Genomic DNA, 11,459 nt, shown 5'->3' on the forward strand with positions numbered 1-11,459 from the left:
CCCTTTTTGCCCCCCCCCCCCCCCCAAAATCCACCAGGGTTGGTTGACCACCAAGCTGGTGCCCATCGACATCGTCATCTTCTTCGGAGCACGAATGAACCGCCTGCAGCGCACAGGATACCTGCACAGGAGGAAGTTGCGCGAGCAGAAGAACGGAACCGGCTTGAAGACGGACTAAGATCATCAATGTGACCCAAACGCAGTGTTTAATTGAGTGTTCGTGTGTGTGAGACTGTGCGTGTGTGTATGTAAGGGCTCCCTTCAGAGGGGTGACTTTCGAGAACAAGGGTGCGTGAGTTTGTGTTTTCCTGAAGAACCTCCACAAAAAAAGGACCTGAATTGTTACTTGAGATTAGATGCTACTGCCTGGAAAAAAAAAATAAAATACAAAAAAATATTAACAGAGGTGTGTTAAACCCTGCTGTTATAAGCAGTGGAAAATGGTGGTGGGCTTTTTTATATTATATATGGTGTGTGTGTATATAAATATATATATATGTACAATTATTTATTTTATATTTGTATAAGACCACACGTACACACACACACACACACACACACAATCTGCCTTAACCCATAAGAGCCCAGACCCATTTTTCCAAAAAGTTTTGATGGGTTAAAATCAGACAAAAAGTTTTGAAAAAAGATACTGGGGAGTTCAAACTGTTTGTTACACTGGTGTCACTGTGGGCTCTTATGGGTTAAGACTAGGTTTGAGCCAAGTCGTGTTTCTGATGACAACTGTATGAAACTGCCCGTTTAGTCGCTTGCAGTGAAGTTTGACACTTTATTTATGATGGCGACGCCATTTGATGGTATGCTGTTACAAACCAATGTATCACTGGTTTTTTGTTTTGTTTTTTTGTTTTGTTTGGCTCGACAAGCTACACAGAAATGCCTTTCTATGGTCATTGATGCTGGAATTACATGGGAACAACACTGTGTCCCATTTGGTGTGCCTCCCCAGCAATGGACAATTTTCTACGATAAAAACCTTTCACATTGACTGCTTCACATATATTTTTCAGCAGTGACACGCCGAGTTAGGTGTATGAAATGTTCTCATGAGTGCCTCTCGGGTGCCAACGATCTTTTTAAAATGCTTTATATTCTCTACTTTATATGTAATATTGGAATATGCACTGTTTACTTCTGATTGTAGCTTCTTATTTTTGCTGCTGTTTGTTAATAAAAGTACACGCTTGATAGCTGGGGTGCTTTTCTTTCACGTTTGCAGACCCTTCCACAGTATGTCGCACGTGTGGAAACGTTTTTTCTTCATTCCCAAGACCTCCAGCAAATGAAGAAAAACACGTCCTCTTTTGGTTTTGCTCCACAACCTTTTTGCATATGAGGGAAATTTAATTAGCGAATCTTGTTGATGGACATTGCTGTTATTTTTAAAACAAAACAAAACAAAAAAAAAAAACAACCAAGGAACATATTTAAGTGTTAGAAAAACAATGATTTTTACTTCAGTCCTTTAAAAAGTGCTATATAAATGTAAGTTATTAAACATAGGGTAAGAGCATGTTAACTGGGGTAAATGTTCCACTGGACGTTTAGCAGAAGAATTTTGTAAATACAGTACTGTATACTACAGTCATCTAATACATTTAAAAAAAAACGTAAACTTTGCTTTTACTGGACATTACAATCTAATTGTTTAAAGCAAAATTATGCACTTTGGCAGTTCCTTTCGATTTTATATAAATTCCCGACTTGTAACATTTGCACGAGAGAAAAATATGCTTCAGTCGGACAGAGCGGTACAGAATTTTTTTAACCGGAAATTCGACCTCTCATTTCCAGATACGGCTTCTAAACTCATGCATTTCAATTAAACAAGATAAAAGGCAAAATAGCTTGTAAAATGGGTTTAGATAAAAACAATCATGTTCGAGGTAAAAACATCTCAAAAAAAGATAAAATAAATTAAGAAACGAAACGGCACTATAAGTCTACATCTTAGTTCCGGGTAGAGTTTATTTTGATGTGACACATCAGTAATGGCCGTCCTGCCTTATGAGTAAATGTACCTCCTTTCGACACATGATTATATTTTCTTGTTCTCTCAGGCAAGTCATTTTACGATTTAAGGATTAGTCAACTTGGCACTTTCGTTTTTGTGTGAAAATATCTTCGTGTTTCTATGAACATGCAAGCCATCGAGAGATGCGTTTCAATATGAGAATTGGAAAACTTGAATTGTTGCAGTAGTTCGCAGTTCAAAACAGAAACTCATAAACTATATAGACTCGTGATACTGAAGCATTTCATGACTTGAATGAATTTGATAAAATAAGTTGGATGTTTGTATCTTACAGGCAATGGTAACCAAAAATTCACCACCTCGAGAAATTTGAATTACCCCCCCTGCCCCCCAGGACCCTAACCTTTCCCTGAACAGGTGTGATGTCAGATAAACGCCAGCGTGCTAGGGTGCAGGGTTCCTGGGCTAAACAGCTGCCCAAACAACCGAGGCCAGCAGGTACTTAGAAATTAAAATTCCTTATGTTCACTCAAACCCACTTTAAAATTGTGGCCTTCTATGTGTCATCTTTTTATTTGCCGTTTAGTTTCTCCCAGCCAAAATGCCACTCCAGCTGTCGCATCCTGGGGAATACATCGGCAGACGACATCTGCAAATTTTGAGTTCCACCAGCCCATTAAGGTCTTTTACCGCATGAAAAAAAAAAAAGAAATTCCAACAAAACTGAATCTGAAAGCAGAAGATTTACTAACAAGACATGTATTTCTCTTCTTCACAGCCCGTTAGAGATGTACCACCAGAGAAAGTAATTGAGTAAGTGTGGGATTTGAGTAGACTGGCTCATAATTTTTGTGTAATACTACTTCTAGTATATATTTCTGTTTCTATTTTGCTTTCGACAGCCAAGCGGGTGATTACGAAATCAGCCATGAACCCTCAGGTGTGTCAAGGTAAGCAATGAAATCAATTGAAATGTCAATAATGTGTACCCACCAAAAAACAAATAATTTTGGGTTGCATGTTTAGTAAAGAAAATTGGCACTGTAATAGAAATAAACTAATAGGCACTGAAGGGTTCTTGTGTTAGATGTGTGCCTTTAAGGGGAATGCCCCAGTGAATTATGTCTTCAGGGGCCTGAGTCGGGTTGGACGATTAGTCTGCGTGTGAGTGTCTGGGCATGAGTTGCGGCATACAGCAGCTCCTTGCGAGTGTTCACTCTCTAAACCTTGAATATGATATGTGTTTGTCTTATGCGGTCAGATTGCGACTGGTGCCCGGCTTTCTTCCAGCAGACGAAGCCGACTGGATATTCAGTAAACTGCTGGCAGAACTTCCCTGGTCACAGAAGACCAACGTCCGACAAGGTGGGTATAAAAAAGTCAACATGATGACCACACGCTCATCTAGTGAACGCATCATATTTTCACGTTCCGCTTACATTTCAATGTACAAAACGCCTTCATAAACCGCAACATTGCACAATTAGGACCAGTGTAACTTAGCAGTATGCAAAATCATTTACAGTAAATTATTATTGTATAATTTAAAAATGTGTATTCATACAACCTACCAATAAAAAAACAAACAAAAAAAAAAAACAATTACTCTTGCCTAGCTTTGATTTTGGCCAGTTCCGGAGATCTAAAATTATTGTGACATATCATCACACAAACCTGACATCCCAGCATGAATAAACTGGAGTTAAAAAAAAAACAACCTATTTTTACAGGAATAAAGAACATTTTTTTTTTTTTTTGCAAGAACAAATGATGAGGTTTCTCAAAAATTTCGGTCTCTTAAAAATAAATAAATAACTAAAGAGGACTTTGCCGGAATAAAAGAGGAAATGTGTGTGTGTGTGGGGGGGGGGGGGGGGGGGGGATTTGTTATTATTTTTTTAAATTGACTTAAAATGTGACTTTACTCGATTATAAACTTTGACTTGAAAATAATATCTGGACTTTTCACTCTTCCAATAAAATTCAACTATGAGGAATTTTAGAATATCACAAGCAAGAAAAAAAAATGAGATGGCCGTAATTATGCCCCAAATTGCTCATATTTCACAAATTCTGGCAGTGTGTGTATGTCAACTTTCTGAGCAGAAATGAATGCTCTTATTCTTCATGCATCCTTTCATGGGGCTCCTACGTGCCTGATTTTGTGCCTGAAATTATGTTGCAAAGGCTAATTGTGCCTCCCCTCAAGAGCCAAGGCTGACGTGCTGGTTTGGAGAGTTACCCTACACTTACGCTCGTTCCACCATGGCCGCCAATACAAAGGTGTAAAAATCTGGAATACATAAACCAACACCGCTTTCACCATATAACTACCACAAGATGGCGGCAAAGTGCCACCTGTGTGTATTTCTCAATGCACTTCAACATATTTGACACCTTGCTTTGTCACACTATCCTGCTGCCCCCCCCCCCCCCCCCCCCCCCCCCCCCGGGCAAGCGGCGGTGGCGGCGGCGAGCGCCTCAACTCGCTGCTGTGCAACCTGTACCGAGACGGACACGACAGCATCGGCTGGCACAGCGACGACGAGGCCTCGCTGGGCCCGCAGCCCGTCATCGCCTCGCTTAGTTTGGGTGACAGCAGGGTGTTCAGCCTACGCAAGAAGCCGCCTCCGGTCAGTCACACACGTGCACGCAGCACACACATTTGTTTTTGAATAGTTTTTGGAGAAAAAAAAAACAAAAAAACAATTGCGTATAATCTTGTTTCTGTTCTACAGTGTCAATGTTTCAACAGTTTTGGGATTTATTGGGCTAATCTGGGATTTTCAAATCACATCCTGTGTGAATTTGTGTCGGTGTACGAACACAATTTGTTGAGACGCATGATATTTTTTTGTCACAGGAAGAAAATGGTGACTACACTTATGCGGAGCGTATTAAAGTTCCTCTGGGTCACGGCGCTCTGCTTTTGATGGAAGGAGCCACGCAGGATGACTGGCAGGTAGGCTCCACCAATTCCTCCCAACATAGATAAATGCAAACACACACACACACACTGAGAATGTTCATCTTTACACACCGCAAGTCACAAACATCGTCTTCAAGGTCAGGAATGATCAAGAGCCTCGTTCGTTTGAAAGGCTACGCAGTGGGTAAAATCCATCGGAAGTCAGTTGGCTGCTCCTGATTGATCCGCGCCTCACTCGGTTGATTTTGAGGGCCGCCTCTTGTGCTCCTCAGCACCAGGTGGCGAAGGAATACCATGACCGCGGCCCCCGCATTAACTTGACCTTCAGGAGCATCTTCCCCGAGCCTCAGGGCCACCAGCCTGGCACCAAGTTGCGCTTTTCCGGCCGCCAAGCGGACGTGAACATCACAAACTAGAACCCGACAACAAAAAGAACTGCACGGGTTGAGATTTTTCTGTTTTTCCCAAAGAGGAAACCCGAAACACAACTCGTGTGACCAGGATGATACGGTGTGTTTTACACGAGATCAGAACGGAATTGTCTTGTTTTACTTAATGAGTACAAGAAGTGGCACGTACTGACATTGAGAAACATTGAAATGAGTCTGATCCCCCCCCACCCCCTTTGTTGAAGGAGTGCATGTTTACTTGCAATAAAAAAAAAAAAAATACACTTTTGAGACATTCAAACTGTCAAGTGGTTATTTGAAATAGGAAAAAACCCTGTTGTGATCTTATTGTCTGGAAAACAAGTTTTGCTGTAAAATAAGTGGAACTCATAGCTGGCCTGGTGCAACAAGGATTGAAGAGCCTTGCCCTCAGACAAATCACAAGTCGATAAAATCCGATAAATAATCATAATCATGTGTAACAGTTATTTTCGATGTTGAAAAAGGGATGTTAAACCAGTTATATAATGTCATCATAAATTTAGATCCTTGTAGCATGTAAAAAAAGGCACCTATGCTTTCCCCAAACATGGTACAACCCCGTCACCTTTGCTAAAATCAGATTTGGTTGAATCCGTTGTTGGTTTACCAGTTGGACGATTGTCTGGAAGACTGCATCTCTGGAATCAAGAAACCTTGCCACCCGGTAATTAATCCATTTCCTTCAACTAGTTGGTCACATTGCAAATAGTGTCAAGAAATTGATTTTTTGCGCGACTTGAACTGATCAGGCGTTTTAGCTTAGCTCATGCTTTCGCTCAGAGAGCAAAAGGACCATTTGCAAGTGTGGCTTGCTTTCTTGTGATGACTTGACACTCAGAAGGAAAAAAAAAAGACTCATTAGTCACTGTCAAGATTTACTCCAGTTTGAAAATCACCCCCAAAATTGTCATTTATCTATGTTTGACGCTAATCTGTTACAATGTAGTCAAAACTCCCTGAAGTCTTACAATGTCCAAAAAAGGTGCACATTTCAGAATTTGCATTTAACAGAAGAGGTTGAAGGCACCCTTGGGTGATCATTTAACACATAATGTCCACATTGGTTCAAGTTACAACCTAAAATGCAGAAACACATCCATTATTGCACTACCTTGTGCTTTTGGAAACACAGTTCACACGTTTGGCACACCGTTCGGGTCCACTCGGCACGAGCAACAAGGCTGGATTTACACTGTGTGTGTCAAGTGACTCATTTGGGATAGGAGCCACGCCAATGTCGATCAAAACACTTCGGCGCGGAATAAGCCTCTTTCAATTGTGTGTTATTAAAAAAAAAAACAAACGCTGCTACGTTTCAGGTATCTGCTAATGTGAGTTCCGCATTATTTCATTGCATAAGTCACAGGTGTCAAAGTCGAGGCCCGGGGGCCAGATCTGGCCCGCCACATCATTTTATGTGGTCCGCGAAAGCAAATCACGCATGTCAAGTTCCATGATGCTTGCTAAAGTCTGAACCAGAATTTCAAATTGTCCTATGTAATCCACAAAAACAGTCATTATTCTTGACTTCTGATTTTAAAATGAGTGAATCATCAATGCGCTGTGTATGTAAGATGTGGAGGGGATTAAACATTTAGATGGTTTCCCAAAATTCATAACGGCCCTCCAAGGGAAATCGTAACTACAATGTGGCCCGCGACAAAAATGAGTTTGACACCCCTGGCATAAGTGATACAGTCCACATGAAATATTGATTTGGGGGGGGGGGGGATAAAATCAGAAACGGTCACTCGGAACCCGTCGTGTGAATCCAGCCTCGGTGACCAATGCAAAAATGAATAGATAATCTCACACACACAAAACATAAATTAGCTTCAAATACAGCAGCGCACAGACTCATTACATACAATCCGAGACACACAGCTGTCTCTGACTAGAACTGACTAGAACACGGTCAAGGCACAGGAACTTTTCCACATATCCATGGTTCACTATTCACCAAATTGTTCAACATTCCTAGGAAATTATAACGGCGAGCTATTTTTAGACTACTCATGTGGTCCTTTGGGGGCTATCTGGTGCATGTGGATTACAGTGATACTACACTAATACTTGATGCCTCGTTGTTTAACCAGGTAAGGCATTTAGGTCTTACAGTCTCTCAATTCTAATATCGACCTGGGGGCAAATTAGGGTTCAGTCTCTTGCCCAAGGACACTTCAACAGCAGGCAGTCAGAGACGGGAAACCGACCGCTGACCCTTTGGTCATTGGGCGATGTGCTCAACCACCTGAGCCACAGCCACCTTAACGGATGGCACCGAGGCACTACTTTTCTACAACACGGTGCTTTGAATTCCCCTTATTTCAACATGGTTCCTTGGCACGAAGATGGCAAAAGATGGCGCCACAGCATTACTTTTCGATTGTCCAAGTGTTTGCTGCCATCCTATGGAAACCTCTGTCATCGGAAAGCGCACAAAAACCGTGAAGAAGTCTCAGCAAATAAAGGAAGGTTCCACAGAAACAAAAATGCACGGAGATAAAACTCAATAGTGAACTGCCAATGTGGGGGAGAACGCTGTCGCTGGAGACGTGTTTTTAATTAGCTACGATAATTCAGTGTGCATTGAATGAGGTTTGATAATACTAAATAATTACCATAAAATCGCACAAGTAACAGTTAAGAGGAAAACTTTTGTTGGGTGATGAATTTAAGTTGACATGAGTGCAACGGGTTGTTGAAGGCCGACTTAAAAAAAAAAAAAAAAAAAAAAAAAAAAAAACCCAACAACAACAAGGCGGGTATTGCACGTGATCAAGATATTCAGCTTCACGAAATCCAAACGGCGCGCGTTCTATCCTGGTTCGGGTGCACCAGTACCAAAGGTGCCGGTCTCAGTCCTGTTAGACGCGATGGAGGAGGTGACGCTGCCACCTGCTGGTGAGGCTTCGCCGCCGTGTTGAGTTTTGAAGTAAATGACGTAAAACAAGGGCAGGACGATGCCGATGAGTAGCATGGCCACCACGGCGTTCCACCACTGGATGCCCCAGTCCGCCCCCTGACCCTTCTGTCCTTTGACGACGGGCCTTTTGGAACCGCCATCCAACAGATCCATGTCAAAGTCATCCGAGTTCGGGATCAGCTTCTCCGTGTCGTTGTCCACTTCGATGAGGAAGTCCGTCACCTGGTGTCTATTTGGCTGCGGCTTGACTGGCGTTTCTTTGAAAGAGTCACTCGGGCTGGCGTCCGATTCTGTTAAAAGGCTGTGCTTGGGAACGGGAATTTTGATGGTTTTCAGTGCAAATAAATCCTGCTCCTGTATGAGGTTGTTCACGCGCTTTATGTCTGCCACCTGTTTGAAGAAAGAAGTGCCAAATTTAAGCTGGTTGAAGTTTAAAAGTTGATTGAAGTTAAAAAAAAAAAAAAAAAAAAAACAGAAAAATCTCTTAATATGCAAATTCACGTGAACTGTAGTTTTAAGTTGTCTTATCATTATTTACCACTAGATGGCAGATGTAGCTGACTCGCCTTTCGACAATTTCTTATACTGCCCTAAACCACAACATGAGTAGTCCTAATAATTTTTGCTGATTTGGAATAATGTGCAGGACATAGAACCTCAGTAATATTCAAATTATCAGTTTTTGCGAAAAATGCACAAAATGAGTTCCTGCTCTAAAAATTGGGATTGCTATTCAGCAGTTTTGTGACATCCTTGAATGGTAATTTTTACGCAAGGGAGTAATACATTAAAAGCATGTATTTTGCACACATGTACATATTTTGTCCTTATCTAAAATTGCATTTTTTTTTCATACAACTGGTCGGTAAGTATGTGGTCCTATGTGGGCCCTCAGTCGCACTGATGGAAAAATTAAGCACGCTGCCAGCATTTATATCGCCCTTCCCTTATTTCAAGCCAACACTTTCGCAGCCACAGATACTACAAGTAGAGTATGTGAGAATGGCGACCCCAAATGGACAAAAATAATGACCGCACCTCACATGCACATTATTGTTTGAACAGGCAAAACCAAATTTCATTTTGATTAAATCGGTGGGATGATCGGCAGAATATTTGATTCTAAAAATATCTGCTGGCTGTCGCCCTGTATCACTCCCCTACCTTGCATCCGTACTGCAAGGCCAGCTTATTGAGATTGTCGCCGTCCACCACGTCACGTTCCAGCAGGTGAAAACTCCCCAGCCTGTCCTGCTCCAACTCTTGGAACGCCCGAGGTCTCATTTCCGTCAGGCCCAGCTCCTCCAACTCGTCCTCTTCCTCCTCGTCCGATGACACAGCTGTGCCGGTGGCTTTCCTCTTGAACATGTAAACCTGGCCGTCGGCGCTGGCGTGGACGTCCACCGGGGCCTGGAACGCGTGCGACACATGCTCCCCGCACCGCATCTTTCAACACTAGCCAGGAAGAAAAACAATTTGAAGAACAAGTCGTCTCAAAAAGAGTTGCTAGAAAAGAATAAAGGCGGTCGTCTGTTCACTCAGTGCCTTACTTTTTGTTTTTCATTGAATTGTTTTACATTTATGACGTGGGGGTGTTTTTGCACTCATAATCGTGTGGCTCTTAAATCTTAACATTATGTTTCTGATCATACACATTTGTCTGGTTGGTTCATTGGCACCGATGTTTATTGCCTCCTGTTGATGAGAAAGCGTGATATAACTCTCATGAGTGTTTCACAGTTTTGACAAATTTTTACATTTGTATGACTCTTAAACGTGTGTCATAAAACTGCAATAAAACTGCATGAACAGTTGAAGGTTTCATGATGGCAAGCTTGACTCTGGAATGTATTATTTCTATTTTTGGGAGGATTTCCTTTTGCAATATGACTGCACTCTTGTGTATTTCTTCAACGTTAATAATTAAAGGACAGTTGGGTTTAAATGTAATTGTCTGATTGACAAGACACAATCGCACATTTGCACTTAAGTTTATCACAAAATTTAATGATTACCTGTACTTTGAGAGAAATCCTGCCGTCATGCCATATGTGGAACTGCCCGAAAATTATTAAAGGGGAGCAGCAATTTTTTTTTACGTTTAACGTTGGCAACAGAGGCCAGAGATGTTACCATGGTAACATATTTGACTCGCTTTGGACATGGCTGGTAACTGCCCGCCTGTTGCTCTGAAAACAATAAAAAGCTGAACAGGACTACAAGTCACTCAACTAGAAAGATTGTAAAAGATGATATTATTCATCTTTTATATGAACACGTTCAACTGGGGCGGCACGGTGACTGGTTTGTTCGTCTGCCTCACTGTGCAGAGGTGCAGGGTTCGATTCCGGCTACGGCCTTCCTGTGTGGAGTTTGCATGCTCTCCCCGTGCCTGCGGGGGGTTTTCTCGGTTTTCCAGGTACTCCGGTTTCCTCCCACATTAACGGAACACTAAATTGTCACTCGGCGTGACAGTGAGTGCTCATGGTTGTTCGTCGATGTGTGCCCTGCGATTGGCTGGCAACTACTTCAAGGTGTCCCCCGCCTACTGCCCGATGACAGCTGGGATAGGTTCCAGCACACCCGCAGCCCTCGTGACAAGTTGATTAGAAGATGGATGGATGTTCAACTGGTAAGTTATGCGACGTGAGGCCGGACAAGTGCCACTTTTGCTCATGAAGCTGTTTGACGTCAGCGACGCGTTAGCCTAGTTAGCACATGTAGCTCAGTTAGCCTTATTAGCGCAGTACTCTCGTAACGTGTTACCCAACGTGACGTGTGTCACTTCAAGAGCACATTTTGTCTCCCACGCACGAACTATAAAGTCGCGCACACTGTCGTAGGCAGCTCCAATGTAGTTACCTTAAAGGGAAAAGCAACAAAAGGCACCACGCTCGTGATACTCTCCAACCCCTCCGCCAGCTACTTTGTGCTAACTAACTTCAAGTTGGCGTGAGTGACGTCAGCGAGCAAACCTTCTGTGGTACTCTAAAAGCGGACGCACTAGGCCGGAAATTCACTACCGCCCCTCTGTGTTAAATCACCAGAAATGCAGCCTTTTATTTACAAGCTGTTTTTAATTTTTTTTTCTCATGCTTGATTGAATACATTTTATTCTATTCGTTTAATTATCATAGCCGCCAAACCAGTATGCATTTAGTTATGGATGGGGGGTTTCTA

At 42.3% G+C, this 11,459-nt stretch overlaps 3 protein-coding genes across 6 annotated transcripts in view; 2 read left to right on the forward strand and 1 right to left on the reverse strand.

Annotated features, from left to right (window-relative positions):
- The window catches only part of hsd17b12a (hydroxysteroid (17-beta) dehydrogenase 12a), a gene marked incomplete at its 5' end in the record, with an annotated part of 6,939 nt that extends 6,761 nt beyond the window's left edge, over window positions 1–178 (forward strand). Inside the window, one exon of the mRNA XM_019865430.1 lies at window positions 38–178. Within this exon, the coding sequence (XP_019720989.1) occupies window positions 38–178 (141 nt within the window). The remainder of the gene's footprint in view (window positions 1–37) is intronic.
- Window positions 179–1,986: 1,808 nt separating this feature from the next.
- On the forward strand, window positions 1,987–5,612 carry alkbh3 (alkB homolog 3, alpha-ketoglutarate dependent dioxygenase). Its single transcript, XM_019865435.1, has 10 exons — window positions 1,987–2,078; window positions 2,328–2,491; window positions 2,580–2,674; window positions 2,772–2,806; window positions 2,896–2,943; window positions 3,255–3,363; window positions 4,190–4,278; window positions 4,452–4,626; window positions 4,857–4,955; window positions 5,195–5,612. Exons 2-10 carry the CDS (start codon window positions 2,416–2,418, stop codon window positions 5,336–5,338), a joined length of 870 nt encoding a protein of 289 aa, XP_019720994.1. The 5' UTR covers window positions 1,987–2,078; window positions 2,328–2,415; the 3' UTR covers window positions 5,339–5,612.
- Window positions 5,613–7,090: 1,478 nt separating this feature from the next.
- Window positions 7,091–11,459, reverse strand: part of lysmd4 (LysM, putative peptidoglycan-binding, domain containing 4) — a 6,400-nt gene continuing 2,031 nt past the window's right edge. For 2 of the 4 annotated variants that reach the window (XM_019865434.1, XM_019865432.1), the window contains exons 2-3: window positions 9,444–9,734; window positions 7,091–8,669 (exon numbers count right to left, since the gene is read on the reverse strand). In XM_019865434.1, the coding sequence (XP_019720993.1) occupies window positions 8,172–8,669; window positions 9,444–9,725 (780 nt within the window). In that variant the 5' untranslated portion in view covers window positions 9,726–9,734 and the 3' untranslated portion in view covers window positions 7,091–8,171. Of the gene's footprint in view, window positions 8,670–9,443; window positions 9,735–10,294; window positions 10,599–11,141; window positions 11,263–11,459 lie in introns of those variants that run through there. The other 2 variants (XM_019865431.1, XM_019865433.1) reach the window with 2 other exon arrangements.

This window comes from Hippocampus comes, unplaced genomic scaffold (genome assembly GCF_001891065.2).
Source record: "Hippocampus comes isolate QL1 unplaced genomic scaffold, H_comes_QL1_v1.1 scaffold42, whole genome shotgun sequence".
Classification (NCBI taxonomy): Eukaryota; Metazoa; Chordata; class Actinopteri; order Syngnathiformes; family Syngnathidae; genus Hippocampus; species Hippocampus comes.

Coding starts and splice junctions, on each gene's coding strand:
- alkbh3 (XM_019865435.1), top strand. CDS start 2,416: ATGTCAGATAAACGCCAGCGTGCTAGGGTGCAGGGTTCCTGGGCTAAA. Junction 2,492..2,579: donor CAAACAACCGAGGCCAGCAG/GTACTTAGAAAT, acceptor TTTGCCGTTTAG/TTTCTCCCAGCCAAAATGCC. Junction 4,279..4,451: donor ATGGCCGCCAATACAAAGGT/GTAAAAATCTGG, acceptor CCCCCGGGCAAG/CGGCGGTGGCGGCGGCGAGC.